At 37.2% G+C, this 23,854-nt stretch overlaps 1 protein-coding gene and 1 non-coding gene across 2 annotated transcripts in view; one reads left to right on the top strand and one right to left on the bottom strand.

The window, feature by feature from the left end:
- MED13L (mediator complex subunit 13 like) overlaps nt 1-23,854 on the top strand; it is a 314,129-nt gene that overhangs the window by 167,784 nt on the left and 122,491 nt on the right. Inside the window, exon 4 of the mRNA XM_025401481.1 lies at nt 9,014-9,097. Coding sequence (XP_025257266.1) covers nt 9,014-9,097 — 84 coding nt within the window. The remainder of the gene's footprint in view (nt 1-9,013; nt 9,098-23,854) is intronic.
- LOC112635604 lies at nt 22,994-23,100 on the bottom strand. Its single transcript, XR_003121951.1, has one exon. It is a non-coding gene; the product is annotated as a U6 spliceosomal RNA (small nuclear RNA).

Genomic DNA, 23,854 nt, shown 5'->3' with positions numbered 1-23,854 from the left:
TCATGCAATTACGCTTGTTTTTCCTCTCTTTTGAGAAAGTAAATGTGCTTCCTATTTTCTTAATGATCACTTATCTTTTTTTGTTTGAAAAATGTCCAGAATGATAAAATACCATTAACGTAGTTTTTACTTATGTAGAGTCTCTGCTAGTCCCCTCTACTTCTTTCTATCCTTCCCCCCTTTCTAATAATGCACCAGTTCAGACTGTTCTTCATCAGTCTTCAATTTAGGGAAATTTTGTTAGGTATTTATGATGAACTTCTCGAAGGTTACACTTTGTATTTTAAGTTCAGATTGCCTCACACTCCTTAGGGGAAAGTACTTTGGCTATCAATAGATGTTGGGAAGAAAAAATCTGCGGTCATTTTTCAAGGGTTTCTTCATTTGGCATTTTTAGTATTGCAGACCTAATGGCTGTTATTTTGTTAGGATAGTTAGTATAAGTTTTCATAATATACCATATCCTTTTCACGTAACTCTATCAAAATAAAATATTGGAGGTAAAAGGTTTTAAAAAGCCAGAAAATATGTGCAGTTCAAAAACTTCTGAAGAGTTTTTCTTAGTGCTTCAGTGATTTGTACCACATATGGGACTTAGGAAAGTCTTGCTTTTCTAGCTATGTAGAAATATTTAAAAGGTCTGACACGGTGCTGTCAAACTGGCATTATGTGCAGTAGTATACTTTAAATTTTCTTAACTTTTTAGAATAAAATATATAAGTTAATTTCAATAGAAAGCTCATTTTTTTTCCCTCTAAAATGCAAATGATTGCTTTGCATACAAGAGAAGATTACTTGGGTCTTTTGAAGTTGTTATGCTTTATCATGTCCATACTTACTTAGGGAGACTTTAATCTGTGGGTATCTGATATTTGTAAAACATAACGGCTCTTAAGAGCAGTCAGCTGCTGCTGCTGTACTAATGGGTTGTTAGTGTATTTACCCCATGATAGTTTATAACACAGCTGTAAAATTGCCTTTGGCCCAGAGCTGCTCTATTTGCCAAGATTCAGTGTTTAGAGTTAAGATATTTTACGTGGAAAATACAGTGAAAATAATGTTGGGAAAATTGGAATTACAATTATGATAACAATAGCATTATATTTGTCTCTTCCTATCTTTCAATATGTTGTGTTATTGTAATACAGGTGATGCAATAGAGGTGATTATCGAGGGGCAAATGAGGCCGGGCACGTGGCTCATGCCTGTAGTCCCAGCACTTTGGGAGGCCGAGACAGGTGGATCACCTGAGGTCAGGAGTTTGAGACCAGCCTGACCAACGTGATGAAACTCTGTCTCTACTAAAAATGCAAAATTAGGTGTGGTGGCGCATGCCTGTAATCCCAGCTACTCAGGAGGCTGAGGCAGGAGAATCACTTGAACCCGGGAGGTGGAGGTTGCAGTGAGCGGAGATTGTGCCATTGCACTCCAACCTGGGTGACAAGAGTGAAACTCCATCTCAAAAAAAAAAAAAAAAAAGCAAATGAACAATGGCCTTGGATGTGGTGGTGAAGGGATTTCAGAATTACATATTCACTGGAGCAGGGTGGGATGTACCACCCTAGTTGAAGAAATCGTGAGGTAATACTGTAACATTGAGAGTCCTTGGGTATAATGTGATAACAGGAGCAAGAAATCAGTAATCGATAAATACCAACTTTATTGAAATAACAGTGTTTATTTCTCTAAAGAAAGTAGGAGAATGAGTCTTTAGACTTAAGGAGCATATACTTTAATGAAAGAGACAGTACAAATATCGTAGACACAAGTGACTGAAAGCACATGTCTGTTTGTAAATGTCTAGAAAGAAACATTCAACCTGAGACTAATCAGATATTTATTGAATATTTTTTGGTCAAGGGAAGGAATTAAGACTTTAAATTAAAAAAAACAAAATTGATCTGGGAGCAGCGGCTTTTGCCTTTCTAAGCCTAGCTACTCAGGAGGCTGAGTCAGGAGGATTGCTTGAGGCCAGGAGTTTGAGACCAGCCTGGGCGACAAAGTGAGACCCCCATCTCTAAATAAAAATAAATTAAAAGTAAAGAAATAAAAAATAAAAATTAGCTGATTGTGGTGACATGTGCACTTGTAGTCCCAGCTCTTTGCGGGGCCAAGGCAGGAGGATGGCTTGAGCCCAGGAGTTTGAGGCTGTAGTGAGCTCTGATCTGCCACAGCACTCCACCCTGGGCAACAGAGTGAGACCCTGTCTCTAAACATAAATAAATAAGTACATAATTTGGTAGTTGGAGAATGAGATTAGACACTAAAAATATAAAACTAGAGGAGAGGTAAAGTTTTTGAAATTACATTAGAATGGACATTTCAGGTGAGGCTAGGCCTGTGAAAGAGGCTAACCGGACAGGCATGTTAGAGAGGATGGGATTAATAGGCCTTGCCTGGCGAGAGGAGATTATATCCACTAGGGCACAGTAGTAGCCTAAAGTAATGAAAATATAGGGATCGCCTGGCGCGGTGGCTCATGCCTTTACTCCTAGCACTTTGGGAGACTGAGGCAGGTGGATCATGAGGTCAGGCATTCAAGACCAGCCTGACCAACATGGTGAAACCCCATCTCTACTAAAAATACAAAAATAAGCCAGGCGTAGGGGGTCGTGTCTGTAATCCCAACTATTCAGGAGGCTGAGGCAGGAGAATCACTTGAACCTGGGAGGCAGAGGTTGCAGTGAGCCGAGATCACACCCCTGCACTCCAGGCTGGGTGACAGAGCCAGACTCTGTCTCAATAGAAAAAGAAAATGAAAATATAGGGATCACTTGGGAAAAGTTTCTTCAGCCGCTTGATTATGTAGGTTTATTTTATTTGCTTAGGATTTGGGAGCATTGTAGTTTCTAGGAAGGAGACTTCTTTGCATATATGTTTGATTTGGATTGGAATGGTGAGCAAAAGGCTTTGATGCTGGTGGAGATATTCTAGTATGAAGTAATGTAAAATTATTCTATATGAACTGCCCTGTAACTCCATGGTTAACAGAAGATGTAATTTTGTTGCGGTTATGATAGCGAAATCTATCAAAACTGTCATACTTAAATAATTTGAAGGGCCCAGAAAAGAACAGAGCTAGTGGTGGGCTGCCTTCTATACCTCCCAACTGTCTCATCTGGGAAATGGATTCCTGAGCTAGGCTGTGGCTGCTCTGGTGACATTTGTAATCTTACGTCAGATCTGCCTGTGGCTTTGGGATTAGAGTTTGGGGGTGCCAACTTTGGAATCAGGCTGCATTTGTGCTTAATTATTCAGAGCCATATGGCATGACACAGAAACATTAGGTACACACATACACACAGCCTGATTTCATTTTCATTTTTCAGCAGCTCTTTTCTTTTTGAAACAGTGATTTTGGGGAAGTGGCAGGGATTGGGAACAGAAATAATTTCCTATTGCTTAAAGACCATTTTGTAAATCTGGCATCACAATGATCTTGCCAGATAATATTATACTACTTTACAGCATTATATCATATTTGGAAAGTGAAGTCATTCAGAAAATCTCAATAATAATGACTGGGATTACTTACTGAGTAGAGAACCAGGGTTAATTGATACATAGTCTTAGCACTATTTATGATGATATTGATTTGAAACAATTTTTGGCAGATGGAGTGTGTCTGCTTGACTTACTTATTTTTGAAGTTAAGTATAAATTTTGACCCTCAAAGATTGATACAGTTTAAAAATGGGAAATTATATTTCTTTTTTTTTTTTTTTTTTTTGAGACGGAGTCTCGCTGTGTCGCCCAGGCTGGAGTGCAGTGGCCGGATCTCAGCTCACTGCAAGCTCCGCCTCCCGGGTTTTTACGCCATTCTCCTGCCTCAGCCTCCCGAGTAGCCGGGACTACAGGCGCCTGCCACCTCGCCCGGCTAGTTTTTCGTATTTTTTAGTAGAGACGGGGTTTCACCGTGTTAGCCAGGATGGTCTCGAACTCCTGACCTCGTGATCCGCCCGTCTCGGCCTCCCAAAGTGCTGGGATTACAGGCTTGAGCCACCGCGCCCGGCCGGAAATTATATTTCTGATGTAACTTTTATATCTTAGAATTATCTGTCATTAAAAGATTTGCAAATTATATTCTTTAAAATATCATTAAAGCATTTGGGCAGCAGTGCTGGTCATACTAAACATTTTTTAGTGTCTATGACTCTGCTATGATTTTAATCTTCAGTGGGATATGATGGGCTATAAAGAAGTGAAATTTGTAGATTTTTTTCCCCTCAAACACCAATGTTGCATTAGCGAGAATACATACACATAAGAAAATTCAACTAACTGTACAAGACTACCCATGATTACTGATTATAAACAAGAAAAATACCAGCATTACATGAATAGGAAAATACTCCTTGGTATATGGCATTCATTTCTCATATATTTATTGAACATCTCCCAATATAGAGCATACATTTAAGCATGTTACATAATGGGTAGTTAAATATTTGTTGAATATTGTCAGTGAATAAGACAGACACCATCTGTACTTTATTCCCTGACAAAACTATCAGTTTTATCTGATAGTTTTAAGCTGTAGAACTTAATCATTACAACTCAGTGGTGAAAGTGCTGATTTGTAGATGTTAGAGTAGTGTGCAGGCTTGATTCAGGACAGAAAGAATGAATAGAATTCAAATTAGAGGAGAAGGGAGAAGAAAGAGATTTCAGGCCAAAGCAGGGTTAATAGACATTAGTGGTAGTATTTAATATAGAAATTCAGAGCCAAGGACATGCTTCATAGTTTACCAACCCTATGTAATTGTGAACGATGTTTTGCTATTCCACACGTTTTTCTGAGGAAAGAATTTATAATGACTTTCATTAATTTTTGTTGTTGTTTTGTTCTTGAGGCAGGATCTCGCTCTGTCACCCTGGCGGGGGCGCAAGGGTGCCATCACAGCTCATTGCAGCCTCGACCTCCTGGGCTCCAGTGATCTGTCCACTTCAGATCCCTGAATCCTGAGTAGCTGGGACTACAGGTGTACGTGACCACACCCAGCTAATTTTTGTTTTTTGTAGATACGGGGTTCCACTGTGTTGCCCAGTCTGGTGTCAAACTCCTGGCCTCAAGCTGTTCTTCCACTTTGGCCCCCCAGAGTGCTGGGATTACGGGCCTGAGCCACCATGCCTAGCTCATTAATTTTTTTTTTTTTTTTTTTTGAGACGGAGTCTCCCTCTTCACACAGGCCAGAGTGCAGTGGTGTGATCTTGGTTCACTGCTGTCTCTACCTCCTGGGTTCAAGCGATTCTCTTGCTCCAGCCTACCGAGTAGCTGGGATTACAGGTGCCCACCACAACACCCAGGTAATTTTTGTATTTTTAGTAGACACGGGGTTTCACTATGTTGGCCAGGCTGGCCTCAAACTCCTGACCTCAGGTGATCCACCCGTCTCGGCCTCCCAAAGTGCTGAGATTACAGGGGTGAGCCACCGTGCCCCGCCAATTTTTTAAAAAACTGTAGATCCATGACCCAAAAACGTTTGAGAACCAAGGACTTTGTGCCTCAATATAGGCTACTGTTGAGTCAACATATTCCCATGTATCAGTTAGGTCTTCCTTAGCAAAGGCACACCTTCTCTCTCATCTCTTCCTATAACCGTGTGGAAATACTTTCTATACTGCCTAATCTTGGAGGGACTCTGTGTGTATCTCCCATCTCTGCCACAATACTTAAAAAACAGTGAAAACACTACTTCATGCAATTCTCTGCTGTCATGTTTTCCTTTCATTGTGTGGGAAATCATCGATCACAGGGAATCTCATTAGCAAATGAAAAATCATGTAAGTTATCTGTGACTCTCATTTGGAAACACATGGTTTTCAGATAAGCATTAGTATTTTCCATGGCTGTTTTGTGTATAACAACCTTTTGTTGACATTGCCTGATGAAGAAATGTGACCTGCAGTGGGAACTCAAGGAGATCTATTCACACAGTGTTGGACTCTCTGACAGCGTTTTCATCAGCCTTTTTGCCTTTTGCTTTTGTCCTTAAGTGGTCTTGACTGTGCACTGCTCTTCCACCCTCCAGACCTTGTTTGTGTTTTCTGCAATGAAGTCAGCATATAGAATTTGTGACTTATTTGATAGAAGAGCAGATAAACTTTCACACATTGTCCTCTTTAGTCACAGATATTTTATCTGCTTTTATTTCATATTATACTGTCTATAGCCTTGGATTTTTCTTTCTGTACACTGTAAATTTATGATTTGTTATTGGATAAATGGTTCTTTTGAATTCTGCCTTCAAGACATAATATGAGGAAATAAATATTTTTAAAAACAGTATTTTCTAAGTGAGGATGTGTGTTACTGGAAGACTGTTCAATGTTTGATGTGATGCCGTACCTGTTACGTGCCCTATTGCTTTTATTCTTAGCATTATCAATTTTAAGATACATCTTCAATTTAACAATGGCTTTTGGAGAATAAAGAAACATTATCACATTAAATAGACCTGTAATTTACAAGGTACATTTGGACTTAAGAAATAAGGAAAGAATTGGGAAAATGTGACAGCATGAGAGTTGGTGTATGCTAATTATTAGATGTCCTGGCTCTGTGATCAGGTATACCTGGGCTTGTGTGCAACTCTGCTGTTTATTATCTGGATGACATTCTCACTGTGCCTCAGCTTCTTCATCTATAAAAATTGCTATTGTAACACCCATCTTTTATTACTATTACGAGAATTGAATGAGGTACTGTGCCTGGTAATCAACCAGGTAGTGGTGGTATAGTGATTCTGGTAGCAGTTATTGATAATATTATTGCAGAAACTTGGTGTCAAACACTAGAGTTCTAGTGGAAATATGTTTATATGTACTCTAATAAAAAATATAATTAAGTCTGTTAGCTAGTGAATAAACTGTGGAGATACTTCTTCAGTTTTGCTTCTTGAGTACTTCCTCCTTGGGTGGGTGTGCCTTATTTCCTATTCTAAATTTAATGGAGTCACAGCCTTTACCCCTAAAAAGCATTTTTTTTTTTAACTTACAACCTTAGGAAAACATATTTGGTTACTCTGAAAATGATTTTCTTCATTGTGAACAATGAAGATTGCAGTAGAAATTTATTTTCAAAGTAAAACCAGTTGAGCCCAGTGACTTTTTGGTACATTGATTCTCCAAATTGACTGTGCCCAAAAGGAGTTCCATTGTGGTCATCAGAAACTATTACCATTTACTAACCCATCTAACCTGTAATGAGTTGGGTGAGGGCTTGAATTGTTTCCATCCTCCTTGATGGTATGGAAATTACAGAGGCAAAAGCCATGTGCAGAATTGCCTCAATATGGAGTAAAGAATTGCTATATAACTCTTTTGCTGGTAGGTAGAACCTTGTATAGAAGAATCACATTCAGTCTTCTGATATCTTTTCTTACAAAATATGTAGAATTTCATTGAATACTGTTAGAGATAACTGTATTTCACTAGTTCCAAGTGTACACATTTCCCCCATGTCCCCCCACATTTTTATATTTTTATTTTTATATTTATTTATTTTTTTGGAGATGGAGTTTCTCTTTTGTTGCCCCGGCTGGAGTGCAATGGTGCGATCTCAGATCACTGCAACCTCTGCCTCCTGGGTTCAAGTGATTCTCCTGCCTCAGCCTCCCGAGTAGCTGGGATTATAGGGGTGCACAACCACACCCAGCTAATTTTTTGCATTTTTAGCAGAAATGAGGTTTCACTATGTTAGCCAGGTTGGTCTCGAACTCCTGACCTCAGGTGATCCGCCCGCCTCGGCTTCCCAAAGTGCTGGGATTACAAGCATGAGCCACCACACCCAGCCTCATCTTTATGTTTTTAAAATCAGTTATACTCCTTACAATCCATGACATCCACCGTTGGCCAGGTGACAGTTAACATATAGTTGTTATTTGCCTGTACATGAGTGAACTTGGTCATAACTTTCTGTATTGTTGTCAGTTCAGCTGAATTGTTTGTATTATTGTTGTTACAAGAATTGGGTTCACTTGCTATTTAACATGTCTTCAAAAATACATGTTAGAATACCTTGTGATTTGATGTTAAAATGACATACAGAAGTGGGCCATAGCTTGTATATGAGTAAAGCAGATATTCATTATAGAAGACACAATTGCAATTCCTTGTTTCTCGCAAAGCCATAATCAAGTACTTTATTGTGCCTACAAAAAGAAAATACCTAAGATAAAACTGTGCTGTATTTTTGTCACTGAGATCCTTGTCACATAAAAAGCATTGCCTATCACATGCCAAGCCAAAACATAAAAAAAACCAGTATTAAAACTTGCAAGATGGGCTGGGCACGGTGGCTCACACCTGTAATGCCAGCACTTTGGGAGGCCGAGGTGGGTGGATCACTTAAGGCCAGGAGTACGAGACCAGCCTGGCTCAACATTTAAGAGAGACCCCGTCTCTATTAAAAGTACAAAAATTAGCCAGGCATGGTCGTGCACACCCATAATCCCAGCTACCTGGGAGATTGAGACAGGAGAATTATTTGAACCTGGGAGGTGGCGGCTGCAGTGAGCCAAGATTGCACCACTGCCCTCCAGTCTAGGCAACAGAGACTCTGTCTCATAAAAACAAAAACAAAAACAAAAAACAAAAACAAAAAACAAAACAACTTGGAAGATGGGTGTCAGTGGCTTGGACGAGTATCTCTGAAGTTCTCTTAAGAAATGCTATATTCCTAACATTCTTGATGATGCAAGAATTGAAATTATGCAGAAGTGTGATTTTATTTGAAGTAATTCTGAAGCGTAAGATGTTTTAGAAATACATCAGTTTATTTTGCTTACTTGCATTTACATTTTCCGTTTTACGTGGGCATAAGATTCTATGCCCAGTGTCCGAGAGTTCTTTTGGGAAGTATAACGTAAAACTTTTAAGTGATAAAAGATTTTGATAGTTTAATTGGTGGTGTTTTTATTTTTGGTGATGTATCTCATCTGGTGTATTGCTTCAGCGACTTACTAATTTGTTGTTGATACTATAAAAGTAATTCTTGATGTCATTATTTTAGGTGCCTAATGGATAAGAACTTCGTTAGGATTGGGAAATGGTTTGTCCGACCCTACGAAAAGGATGAAAAGCCAGTCAACAAAAGGTGAGCCTTTAGAATGCTCTTGGCTTTTTGGTTTCTTTGGCCTTGTGGGTGGGAGAACAGCTTATTGATTTTATTTATTTCCTAATAATGTTAGTAGTTTAGATATACTCAAATAGATTCCTGGATCACAGTGTTCTTAAATACTATATTATTAAATTTATATTCAATATTAAAGATTGATTAGAAAGGTGATTGCCAATATACTCATGTTCAAACACATTACTATACTATTTGGAATTGAAATAATCTGTTTTGTTATTTTCCATTTTCCTTCCTCATCTTTGACTTTTGTTTTTGAGGCCAGGTCTTACTCTGTCACCCAGGCTGGAGTACAGTGGCACCATCTTGCTCACTGCGGCCTCAACTTCTCAGGCTCAGGTGATCCTCCCACCTCAACCTCCCAAGTAGCTAGGACCACAGGTGTGTGCCACCACACCTGGCTAATTTTTTGTATTTTTGGTAGAGATGGGATTTTGCTGTGTTGCCCAGGCTGAGCTCGAATGCCTGAGCTCAAGCCATCCGCCCGCCTTGGCCTCCCAAACTGCTGGGATTATAGGTGCGAGCCATTGCGCCTGGCTTCATCATTAATTTTTTAAAAGTGTTATATGGCATAAGTTTAAATACAGTGAAGACATGGTGACAATTTTTGTGGAATTCGTTGGTGCCCCTTAAAGAAGATCAACACATCCTTGACGATTGTAAAACCAGAACTGTGAATTACTTTCCTAAACAATCCTAAACTTGTAGCCATCGTGTGTGTGTGTTTAAATGCAGTCCTTGATACTATACAGACATGGAGTTTTAGATCAGTCACACCAGAAGCTGAAAACAGAACCCTCAAAATTTAAAATTTACTTTGGCTACCTCTGAATGTAGCATACACATAGTTGGAATCATAAGTTGATGGTGAATATTCATTATTGATGAGCATGGTATTCAATTTAGATTCTGTTTTATTATCAGTGTACTTGCCCTAAGTGTCCCAGGTACTGGGTGCAGATTAGAGCCTGTAAGCCTTACATAGTAGTTTTAAGATTAGGCCTTTTCTTTTGGTTGCAAAATTTCATCTGGAAACTCCTGCCTCATTAGGAACCTTTGCTTGCTTAACTTTCCTAGTTTCTAGCAGAGACTTAATTAGTAGTCTTCTCACTCAACCTGTCTGCCTTAAATCTTTAATGAAATGGTTGTGGAATCTTCTCATTAACCAAACATGATTTATGAAAATTTTCAAAGCAGATAAATTAGGGACCGGAAGTTTTCTTTGTCAAATCACCATAAACTTTTTTGAAGCACTTTTGCTTTTCAGTACATTCAAAATCCTTTAAAAGGTAGCAATGTGTATGGATGTGTAAAAGTTTGATTCTGTTTACAGATACTTTGATGAAATGGGATTTTTTTCCCTTATATATATATGTATATTGATTCGGCTTAACTAATGTGTTTCATGGGTTTTTACTTTTATTTTTACTTTTTTTTTTTTTTTTGAGACAAGGTCTTGCTTTGTTACCCAGGCAGGAGTGCCAGTGGCGTGATCTCAGCTCACTGCAACCTCTCTCTCCTGGGTTCAAGTGATCCTCCCACCTCAGCCTCCCAAGTAGCTGGGACTGTAGGCCCACACCACCACACCCAGCTCATTTTTTAATTTTTTGTAAAGACAGGGTTTTGCCATGTTGGCCAGGGTGGTCTTGAACTCCTGAGCTCAAAGCAGTCCGCCCACCTTGGCCTCCCAAAGTTCTGGGGATTACAAGTGTGAACCCTTATGCCTGGCCTTTGGTTTTTAGTTTTCATCTTAGCATTCTCCTTAAATTTACAGTGGACTTAAATTTAAATTTTTCTGAGGTGTTTAAGACTCTGTGGAGTTAAATATGGAGTGCTTTAGTCCAGTGACCTTCTTTATCATTCTGAGTGCATCTGTCCATGCCTAGCATGGATTGTGTCACTGGTGAGTTAACTGAGCTAGTCATAAAATATCTTTAGATCATAAAATACAGGATGATTTGACAGCCACTGGGGATGAAGAGGAAATGTAGCTACAAAATAGGGATTGAAGGAGTATCAGTTCATATGTTAATAGTAAAAAATAATGTTAAAAAGTCAAATATAGTTATCAGCCAATTTTATATGGAGTTTGTATATCTTTCCACTCATTTAGGCTCCAAAAATCTTCATAACTTTAGCAAGCCTGATGTAAATAATACATGTAATGTATTTGGGAATTTGATTCAATATAAGTGGGAGGCTGCTGATATCTGAGCACTGTGATTGAATGAATTTTAGACTTTATATTCATGATTGAATATGGGACTTTGTTTTCCTACAGTGCAGAAATGTAAATTATTTTGAAATAGTATTTCAGAAAAGCTTAACAATTAGAAAATTTAAACCAAAGATGAATTTAAAAATTGGCATTTCTTTAATAAAACTTTATTAGGTATGATGACCTTTTCCTCCTTTTATTCTCTGAGTGGAAAATAGAGCCTCTTGGTAGATGTTGAAATAGGATCTCAGTAGTCATGTCTGAGATGGACAGTTTTAAATGGACAGTCATGCTGTGGAGCAGAGCATTTATCATTAGAAGAGAATTGGGTTCACATCTTATTCTTCCACTTGCAAGTTAGATTTTGGACAAACTTTATCTCAGCTGAACTTTGATTGTTATTGAGTTGAAAATCGTAATGTCTTAAGAGGGTTATAGTGAAGATTAAATTAGATAATTTATGTGGCAGTTTATAATTTAGTTGAGAGAAAGTAGAAATGAATTAATTTTTCTTAAGTTTAATTGTGTCTTTTTTGGTACATTGGAACAGATCTGTTTAGTGACTAATGGAGAGGAAAACCTGTTGCCCAGTGCTAAACAAATTAAATGTACCAATTTATATTTTAGAAAAGCTCTTATTTCTAAGTATAGTGTAATACTAGCATATAGTATCTATATATAATGCCTATAATCCTAGCATATACTGTATATGATATATATGCTATATAGATATATATGCTATATAGATATACTATCTATTTGCTAGGATTACTAGCATTACTGATTATTAATATTACTGATTTGTCATACTGCATATTTTAGATATTCTAATCATGGTGAAAAAAATACTGATGAATGAGTTCTCCCTGTTGGAATAATAGCATATGATTTTTTGTGCTATAATTTCTTTCTGTACTCCTTTAAAGTTCTTGTGCTATGATTTCATTTACTAATGGACTCCTAAAAGAGTTCTTAATGTTTGATATGAGTTGATGTTCATGAGAATTCTAAAATAGATTATTTATATATTATATATTAAATATATGTATTTGATTAGGTAGTTTTAGAAACATAGAAATTCATTCAATATAATTTTTTCTCTATATTGACATCTTTTGTTATTCATATCCGTGGGAAAAGATTAAGTAGAAAAGACAACTTTGGATTTGCCCTCAAGAGTGGTGACGAACTAAAATCAAACATACAAAATTTCTGTTTTCTGAGGTCTGTGTTGAACTTGAAAAAAAGTTTTTGCATTCAGAATATGTTCTAAAACAAACCAGTGAAAAATAAATTCTTTTAAAATCATTTGGAAATTATTCCAATCATGCAGGTTCTCTCTGTTGGGAAGGCATTTGTTTTCTAATTTAATTTCAATCCACATTTTATTACTGGAGATTTTGAAATCTATATACTTTAGTCTTTGAATGTCATTTTTAGCAAAGAGTTTATTGCCCTCAGTAACAGTGGGCCTTTGATCTTTTTTGGTATCAGGTATACAGAAGCTAAGTTAACTTGCTAATTCATTTTTCTGGGTTAGTTTGCTGTCACTGACTCTTGGGCAAACCTACTCTGCTCTTGGGTGATAACCCCAGAGAGCATCACATGTTTTCAAATATTCTAATTACTTTTGTATGTGCTGATAGCACATGTGCACATACACCCCCACCACACATACACCCATACACACTGAAAGTATATTACTTTATGGTTTTTGTCTTTTCTCCTCTTAACTCTGGACTTTTTAAAACTTCTTTTTAATTTTCTTACGTTACCTAACATACATATTTAAGAAATGTAAATACATTTTTTGATTTAATAGCAAAGCGTGTATTTTGTGTAGCAATACATTATTAGCTCATACCAGAAGTGTTTTGATGTAGGAGAACCATATTTAGCATTTTGAAACTTTCATTTCCTTTCCTTTCTTATCCTCCCCTTTATCTCCTCACAGATAACAACCTGGTACTCCATTTTCTGAATTAATTTGCTATCACTGACTCACGGGCAAACCTGCCCTGCTCTTGAGTGGTACGCCTTCTCTCCATCCTCCTCTTTCTCCCCAAACTCTATTATAGCCCAGTCATCTGTGTTATGTAGCTTGTAGAGGTGCCCAGATAAGAAGGCAGTGAATGGTTCCCTAGTCTAGAAGGTGAGCAGACACTTCAAATGTGAACGGTAAAACAAGCCTCTTTCTAGTGTCTAGAAAAATGAGAACAGTAGCTATTTATAATTTTTTCTCTATTCCTCATAAATTTACTTTGCACATGTGGTGCCTATCTGTTAACAAGGGCTTGCTGATGGGAAATCCATAGATAAATATTAATGGGACAATTTGGACTCACGTAATCATGCATAATAGTTTTACAGCTTTTTTTCTTGTAGCTCTGTAAAATATTTAGTCATTTTCTGCGAGTCTATCTAGGGAGTTACGGTATTCTGCCATTTGAATATATTTGGGGATTGTGTGAAAAGTGAGAAGAGTGATGAAGTTAGAGTCTGGGCGATCATCAACTTTTTAAAAATGGGTAGAAAAACAAGAATACATAAAGGAGACTGAAGAGTCAACTGGAAATGAGAACCAAGAGAGACTGGTGTTACCAGAACCATGGAATTTTAAAGTTTCAAGATTGATCAGCTGTGTCTGCCATAGAGGCATGTAAAACATGTACTATAAAGACTATTAGATTTGGCAATTATGTAGTCATGGTGACTATAACATGGGCAGTTTCAAGTGGTGAAATTCCGATTGCAGCAGCTTGCATTATAAATGGTAGTTGAAGTGAAGATACTGAATGTAGAGCTCTTGCCATATTTTTTACAAGTAGCTGCAAGACACAAAACTGTTGATTCCAAGAAGGAAGCAGACAAACACTTAATAAGGGCTTGTGATAAAGCTTAATAGTAGTAGCTATAATTTTTAAAAGTATTTTCCGTGTGCCAGGTACTGCTCTGTAGTTTCATAAACATATATAGGGGAATGTTAAATTGAAAGACCACTTCAACCAGAGGCGATGATAGTTAAATACAGTATTTGCTTTCTAGCTAACTCTTCTAGTTTTTTCTTTTTTTCTTAATACCTTAAAAGAAGTTATGACTGTTAGTTTTTATTTTTCATTTGTGCTATTAGTGGTCTAAACAGTATATGTCAACATTAATTACTGATTTTTACACTTTAAAGTAAAATATATTTAAATATATGCTATTTTCAAGAATGATTGAAAATACCTTATAGTAAAAGATATACCTTGTTTTTAAAATTCTTTTTTATAGTAAAAGATATACCTGGTTTTTAAATTCTTTTTTATAGTAAAAGATATACCTTGTTTTTAAATTAATTTTTTTTTTTTTTTTGAGACAGAGTTCCACTCTGTCGCCTAGACTGGAGTGCAGTGGTGCGATGTCAGCTCACTGCAACGTCCCCCAGGTTCAAGCAGTTCTCCTGCCTCAGCCTTCCAAGTAGCTGGGATCACAGGCATGCACCAGCACGCCTGGCTAATTTTGTATTTTCAGTAGAGATGGGATTTCACCTTGTTGGCTAGGCTGGTCTCGAACTCCTGACCTCAGGTGATCCACCTGCCTCGGCTTCCCAAAGTGTTGGGATTACAGGCGTCAGCCATGACACCTGACCTATACCTTGTTTTTTAATATACTGGAGAGATTGAGAGAATACCATTATTGTAATTCCTTTTTATATTCCGGCTAGATAACTGAAACCAAGCCCGAAACAAATCTCTCCTTGTTCAGTAGACTATTCATCCAGAAGTATAGATGATTTTCCATTAACTATTTGACCTTGTGGGACTTAGTGAATCCCTTGGGACTTCAGTTTTAGCATTTATTTCTAAATTGTCCTTTAGCTTTCAGATTCTCTGATTCTCTAAGTGAAGTGAATTTGGTGAAGTCTGGACATGTCTTATCCATGTATGTCTCTGTATATATCCAGATCTTTAGTTCTTTTTTTCTCTACCACTTAGGGCGTGTTGCCTTTGTGGTATTTACTTCTGCTATAAGCAGAAAGTAACTCCTGTATTCACCAATGCGGGAGATTTGATTCCATTCTTCCCAAAAGTTGGAAAATTTTAAAAGAACATGTTTGTAGAGAGGGAAGGATTGTGTTAACTCGAGTAACGATATTCATAGTCAGATTAAGAAATGGAAGGGGAAATTGTAGGTACCAAATGGGAGTTGAGGTGTTAATTTCAGTTTTTATTACAGAGGTGACCACCTTTTCACCTTTGCTTAGGGTGTTTTAGCCAAAAGCCACTTTCCCTGTTGGAAAGAAAGTCAGTTGAAGCTTCAGAGCGTGTATGAATAAAGGTTCAAAGTTTAACCTTTTAGTAGCATGAGGGAAGTACTGTTCAGTTTACTCATATCTCAGCCTCATTTAGGATGTTGTTCCTGGTATGTTTTTCTGACCAAATAATAGACTGAGCCTAAGTACCATAGAATGATATTGCAGTATATCAACTAGATCATTCTTACAGATTAATGAAATGGATTACTCTAGAAGTTGACTACATTTTAAAAAGGAATGTTTTATCCTCTGCTTTGTAAATGTAGCTAAATTCAGCATACTTCGCTGAAGTATCTTAGAATTTAGAGAAAGTGTAAAAATGAATATGCCTGGAAGGTTGTTTCCATTCCTTTTTCATGGCATCTCAGTAACATGGGGGGAATTTTATGGCAAGTTAAAAACAGACTTGTCTGAGGGAAATGACTGCTCCTATTTTTTGCTATTACTATATTTTTTCATTTCCACATTTATTTTGTATTTACAAAATGAGAAAACAGTTCATCTGTGTAGGCGAGAGGGGAATGTTGTCTTAATTTTAATTTGGAAAATTTCAGCTGTAGTAAGTATAAATTGATTTTCCAGTGTGGCTTATTATTACTTATGAATTCCTGTTATAGTCTACCATATATTTCTGCCACCTGTATTATTAATCCTAAAAGGATACTTATGGTATGTTTTCAGACTGAACCCATTGGTTTAATAATATCAAATGGTTGTTTAGATGATATCATCCTTTTCATTTCCATTTAGTTTCTGGTTTATATAATTATAGTCAAGATTTAGTGAAAATCGCTGGGTGCTGTGGCATATGCGTATAGTCCTAGCTATATGCATATGCCATAGAGACTGAAGCGGGAGGATTGCTTGAGTCCAGGAGTTCAGGAGTTCAAGTCCAGCCTGGGCAACACAGTGAGATACCATCTTTATAGAAAAGAATTTAGTGAACATTACTATGGTGTGGACATAAAAGAAGGCAGATTTTGAAAGAAGATTTAAATAACTGGAAAGTGTATATTTTATTTTCGATATTGTCATTTTCAGTTCCATAATTTCCATTGGACCTTTTTTATCATTTCCATTTCTCAGCTGTCATTTTGTATTTGTTTATTCATTGTGAGCACTTTTCCTTTATGTCCTTAAGCTACTTACAATAATTGCTTACACATTTTTGCTACTAAAAAAATCTGGATTTTCTCCATTGGTTTTGTTTTCTCTTGAATATGGGTTAGATTTTTCTTGTTTTTTTTCATATGTTGAATAATTTTGAATTATATTCTGAACGCTGATATAGTGTGGAGACTCTGGATTCTGTTATGTTTGAACATTGTTAATTTGGCCTTTTCTTTTTTTTTCTTTTTTAAGCAAGGAGTTAACTTTGGCTGAATTTTGGTCTTCCCCTCCCCTTCCCTCCCCTCCCCTCTCCTCCCCTCCCCTCTCCTCCCCTCTCCTCCTCTCCCCTCTCCTCCCCTCCCCTCCCCTCTCGCTTCTCAAGGAGTTAACTTTGGCTGAATTCAGACTCCAGACTATTGTCTCTTTTGTGGTGGGCTTCTTTTATCCTAGGGTTTCTCAGCCTTGGCACTGTTGACTCATGGGCTGGATAATTGTGGTGAGAGCTCTCCTGTGCATTGTAGAGTGTTCAGCAGCATCCCTGATCTCTCCCTACCGGATGCCAGTCACACCCTCCTCCCTCAGACATTTCGTGACAACCCAAAATGTCTCCAGATAGTTCCAGATGTTCCTTGGGAGGGCAAGTCACCCCTGGTTGAAAACCACTGTTTTAGCCTTCCCAGGCTGTTGAGAGCCTGCACCATGCAGTAATTTAGGAGTTGGCCAGAGATTTGGGCAGAGTTTGTGTCTCTGATTCTCTTCCTTCCAGAATTTCTGTTCTAGCAGCGGTAGGCTCTTTAACTCAGTCCTCTGGTTCTTTGCCATTAAGACTCAAGGTGGGGTTTCTGTCAGTTTTAGCTATTGTGGTTCAGTCTGCCCTATGCTACAAACTGTTTAAAAAGGAGGGTGCAGGGGTAGGTGGACACTATCATGAGAATGAGGATGATTGATTCAGTGCCATTTCCTCCTTCTGGTGGTAAACTCTTGCTCCTCCCCCAGGATCTGCCTGCATTTGGTATCTCAGGTTTTTGCAGTTTTAAATATCTTCTTCAGAATTTATAGTTATTTTTTTAAAGGGAGTGTCGTGTTGGAGTGGAAGGAACTAGTTTGTACTACTGGGAGGGGAACCTGATATGTATTTTAGGATGTAAAACTTTGCATACCATCCTTTGTCAAGGAGGGTATCATCTTTTAAAAAATGTATAGACATAAAAGATCTTTATTATATATTTCGAGTTAACATTTATATAAAACCTTTTCCTGATGCACTTTTAGTGTTCTATACAAATGTTTCTTAACAGCCCTTATGAACTTTTTTTCCAGAATGAGGTAGGATGATGAGAAATGAGACAGACCAGTAAGAGGAAGAAAGGTCTGGGAGGTGAGCAAACAAGGCTGAAAGGCAGATGATATGATTGTAAGGGGAATGGAGGCGATTGAGGGACGGCTGCCTGTGTGGTTCGTAGTGTGCTGTTAGTAAATGGGGTCCTTTCTTTGAAAAGTGTGATCACGCTTGGTAAAATTTTCTGACTGTGGCATCTGCGTAGCAACTTGGCACCAGGGGAAAGCATTACAGATTAGAGTTAGATTTCAGAACATTTCTCTTTCAACAAGAATATTCATTTCTGAAAAGATGCTTAAGAATACAGTTTCATACTGTTGCTTTTGGTTGACTTTACATATTTTTTTCTAACATTTTTTTCCTCAGTAGTTTAAGGAAGCAATTTAAAATGTTAATTAAAAAGATTATATACATAAATTCTATTAAACTTAAAATTACTCACCTTAAGCTTGCCTTTTTTGTAGATGAATCTTGTGGGATTGAATAAGATAGCATAAATGAAGTAGCTAATACAGAACCTAACATCTGGTTGTTGTGTATTGGTAGCTATTTGCCATTATTAGTGAAACTGGTGGTAGTAATATTTAGAAAAAATTAAGGATTTTTTTATGATTTTGGTAATTTCTTGTATTAGAGGAAGCTTGCCAAATATTTATGAATCAGTTTTTATTTACACAGTTTACATTAAATAAGGTAGGTATTTCTACTATAAATCTTTCTACATAAGGGCAGTATAAGAAATGTCATATCGTATACTGATTTTACCGCTAAAATAATGACATCAGCTATTTTCTAATTTTAAAGAAGTAGTCTTGCCAAATGTTTGAAATCACCATGATTTTGGTATGAATTTGAAAATATGGTATTTACTAGCATTGTGGTTCTCTTGCTATCCTTTTATGGAGTCAAAGGAAAAATTTTTGAAAATGTGTAATGTATATTATAACAGTATAACTATTTGTTGTGGAGTGTTAAAGGATATTATAGAAATAAAGCTTTTAAGTATGGTTTGTAGAAATTATTAGATCTGTCTCTCAGAACCTGTCTATTAAGTGTGGCTGCATGCTTCATTTAGGATTTTATTAACAGTTGTATAAGATTGAAGTATAACAGCTTGATGTTTATGGTTAAAGAATATCATGGGCTGGGCACAGTGGCTCATGCCAGTAATCCTAGCACTTTGGGAGGCCGAGACAGGCAGATCACTTGAGGTCGGGAGTTTGAGACCAGCCTGACCAACATGGAGAAACTCCATCACTACTAAAAATACAAAATTAGCTGGGTATGGTGGTGCATGCCTGTAATCCTAGCTACCGAGGAGGCTGAGGCAGAAGAATTCGCTTGAACCCGGGAGGCGGAGGTTGCAGTGAGCCAAGATCGCACCGTTGCACTCCAGCCTGGGCAACAAGAGCGAAACTCCATCTCAAGAAAAAAAAGAAAAGAAAAAAAAATATCATGGAAAACTGAGTGCTAAATTAAAATACTAAGTATTATGGAAACGGTGGAGCTGCCTCCTTGATAGAATGTCAGGTCTGTTGTTGTCTTCTACCTGCGTCTCTTGACTTGTAGTTTCTTTTGTGTCAGATCACCCTGCCCTTGTATATACTTTGGTTAGACTACTTTTGGTGAAGCACTGTCCAACAGAAGAACATAATGTGTGTCAGTTGTGTAGGGATCGCCCAAGCATTGTCTAGCGTTTCTGCTCCCCAGCAGAAGCCATTTTATCCAGCCAGAGTTGCCCTTCACAATTCTAGCTTAGTCTAAACTCATTTTCTCTTTGCTCATATTCTCTCTCTCCCACCCACTCTGTCTTCCCTGGCAATTCAAGTTAAATTCCATCTCTCTTCTTGAGTTGCTCCCCTGAAATAACATTTCTAACTGTTTGTTGTGGCATTTTACATCTAAATTTATTAATAGCATGTTTATTCTGCTGTTCTTAATGTTGTGTGTGTGTGTGTGTGTGTGAGATTTTAGTCTTCTCTTGAATTCATACTATAGAAGATGAGAATTTAGTCTTTCTCCTTTCCCCATTCCTACATTACTCCTAAATTGAATCTTTAATATAGAATCATTTATTTTAGTTTCCAGTATACATCATAATTTTACCTTTTTTTCTAGTCAAGATCTATAATTCCCAGCACAAAAGGTATGATAGGTTGGGTTGAACTGAATAGTACATGCTTTTCCTTTGTAAATCTGTTTCATATGCTTTAGGATCAAAGTGGTAAATGAGGTTTGAAAAGTAATCTAACATAAAACAAAAATTGAGTTATGTCATTAAAATAGAAATAGTGTCTTCACCATTCTTGATGTTAAAAGATGATCTTTTAAACTACATTTTATAGTTGGGTTAAGATCTTTTGATTCTTATAATAATTGGTTTCATGTGGTTATTTGTCAGTGTTATTCAATATTGAGTGGTTTGAGCAATTGGGCTGTTTGTGACGCTTATTTTAGTATGAGTATTTTTTAATAGGAAGCCTACAGTACTGTTGGACTTTGTCCCCTGTCATGCTGGATTGTGAATTGCGATTCTTGTAGTAGAAATAGCCTCAACACATTTTGAGATCTTAAACGTGCTTCATATATAAAGTAGGAATTTGCACACAGAGGACCCTAGAGGGAACATTGTTAGGCAACATTTGAGGGATAATTATGTACTCCTGAAATTGAGTAGTATTGTTTATTTAGTGTTAACTGGTATTGAGAATGTAGAAAAATAAAGGGACATCACAGTATATGTAATTGAAAACAGTTGGCTAAAAGTATTTCCATGTTAACTGAGATTTTAAAAAAATGACTAGCTATATAGGGGGTACTTTTCACTAAAAGAAAATTGGGCTGTTGGCTGGTAAATTTTGGTATTTGTCCCTGTGATTTAAAACATCAATTTCAGTGTAGCATGTCATCTCCCCACCTTTATTTCTTCTTCTTTTTTTTTTGGTGAAAGAGTGCTGCTCTGTCACCCAGGCTGGAGGCTGGCGGCTCACTGCAACCTCCACCTCTTGGGTTCAATCAGTTGTCCTGCTTCAGCCTCCTGAGTAGCTGGGATTACAGGTGCATGCCACCACGCCCGGCTAATTTTTATATTTTAGGATTTAAGCTTTATATCAGAAAATAGTTTACCTCTTCCACATAACTTTTTTTCTGCTAATGATTTGTTGTGTTCTTGAATAAATAGTATTTCTGGGCTTTAATTTCACTATTGAAAAAAATCACACTCAACTAGAATTCTTTAGTGAAAGAAACAAGACATTATGATTTCTCTTAACAATATGTGAAAACAGAAAAATTGGGATTGTATATACTTTTACGTTTTCAACTTTACCTGCAGCCCTTACCCCTTCTCTGAAAGCATATACTACTGACTTGAACACGTGAGTGTGCTCAAGTAGTAGAATGAATATGTACTGTCGTGCATTATTCCTTGATGATTTCAAGCATGTTTTGTGGGTTCAAAAAGGTAAGTTACCAAAGGACACTTTAATAGTGGAAAGGCTCACCCTTTTCCCCAACCCGTAGAACCACATGGTGCTAAAATTACCCAGTAAAAAATTGATAAAATCATTAAGTACATTTCAAACTAGAGGATTCTTCCTTTGAGGAATATTACACTGGTAAGTTTGAACATGGCTCAGTGTTTGAAGTACAATACAAGGTATGCTCTGTAGATGATGCAGAACCAAGAGTTCTGTATTTGTGCTTTGACTTGCTATAAAATTCAAACATTACATGTTTCAGAGCTCTTTTAATTCTTCTGGGTACATCATTGTGTAGTCTTCATTTGAGACATTGGCATCCTGTATATTTGATCTCCTTTAAGGAGGAATGCAGTACCACCTGTAACTCCTTTAAACATGTCAGGCATTTTCAGAAGCAGTTGAAGGTACTGAGGGACCAAGTTGTAACTGAGGTTAGGGTGATGCCAGGTACAGGGAGGCAGAGGATCGGGCCAGTTGTCCTGATCCACACGATAAATACTCAGAATTCTACATTTTTAACTCAAGAATTATGACTTTTTGTACATGCAGCATTTTCAGGATGTGATGAACGTATGCATTATTACGAGTTTTCCTGATGGACCTGAATTTGCCAACCAGTAGCCTGCTCCTCTGAAAATAAATGGCAGACGTTTGTTGTGCAGATTTGTTTTTTCTCTTCCTTGAGGCATAGTCTCGCTCTGTCTTCCAGACTGAAGTGCAGTGATGCGATTTTGACTCACTGCAGCCTCCATACCGGGTTCAAATGATCCTTGTGCCTCAGCCTCCCAAGTAGCTGGGATTATAGGCATGTACCACCATGCCTGGCTAATTTTTGTGTTTTTAGTAGACACACAGTTTCACCAGATGGCCACGCTGGTCTCGAACTCCTGGCTTCAAGTGATCCACCCACCTCGGCCTCCCAAAGTGCTGGGATTACAGATACGAGCCACCACGCCTGGCCTGCACAAGATTAAATGAGATAATAGATGTAAATAACTGAATGAATGACTAGATAACTCTTTGAAAGCCTGTTTCATAAATTTTTCTTGGTTCTCATAGTACCTTATGCAGTTTTATGAGTCAGACCTATCAACTTGTCAAAATGAAATGATCCTAATTTACGGATAGTAGTGTGTAACATTTTATTAATCCTTTTTCAAATCATTTGATGTTGTTTACATATATTCAGGTCTTTTGTTCTATAAATCATTCATTGAAAGCAGATGGTGGAACTTCCATAACATTCCCTCCCTTAGATCAAATGTTTTCAGAGGTTTGACTTTGGTCTTACATTCACATGTAGTTGTAAAGAGGCCTTTTGACTGTTAGACCCACTACAAGTGTGGTAGTCCATTTTCAGTATTTCATGCATGATATGCAGTTCTCTTTATTTTTTTCTTTTTATAGTTTTAAAAATGTGGATTGCTTCATGAATTTGCATGTCATCGTTGTGCAGGGGCCATGTTAATCTTCTCTGTATGGTTCCAATTTTCATGTATATGCTTCTGAAGCGAACAAGAGGAAGTTCTAAGTAGTGCTGAGCCAAGTATCTTTAATAAGATGAGAGAGCAACTCTGGGTAATAAAGGAGGCAGCCTAGGTGAAAAGCGACCCAGAAAGAAGTGGATCCAGAGTCAGTTATCAGATGTGGAAAGAAGCAAGTTCCTTACAAACCACCAACACTTCTAGATTTTTTTTCTCATTTGGATGGACATGATTCAGTACATATAGAGACATATTTACTCATTTGCTTTTTACTTTGCTCCCTCCTGACCTGTTCCTCATAAGTATACCCCCAAAGTGAAAGTTTTTCCCCTTCTTCTCCCTTGTTAGGCACATTTGTCACTTCTGTAGCTTCAAATGAAAAGAGTGATCTAGATAAGAATGTTTGACATGAAGTAAAAAAAAATTAGAAAGAATAAGTGGAAAATTGAGAGTAAAATAAGTTGTTATCTCTATATTTAGTTTACTGGCATAGTCTGTCATTGGAAGTAACTAATTATACAAATATTGCCATTTATTCTTTTGTCCTTAGCCCTCTATTTAATGAATAGTACTAAAATGTTTCTTTGGAGGGAATTTAATTCTATATCACTCCCTCATTCTTTTTTAAAAACTTGCATTAATAGCACTTTTTTAAAAAGAATGTGTTCATAGATCATCCCAAACATTTAAACAAGTCTATTGTGTATTTTTCTGATTATAAAAGGATCGAATATATTTATTATTTTTTTGAGACAGAGTTTCATTCTGCTGCCCAGGCTGGAGTGCAG

This window comes from Theropithecus gelada, chromosome 11 (genome assembly GCF_003255815.1).
Source record: "Theropithecus gelada isolate Dixy chromosome 11, Tgel_1.0, whole genome shotgun sequence".
NCBI lineage: Eukaryota > Metazoa > Chordata > Mammalia > Primates > Cercopithecidae > Theropithecus > Theropithecus gelada.
Note: the sequence above shows the minus strand (reverse complement) of the source record. Positions and strands in the feature narration are given on the sequence as shown.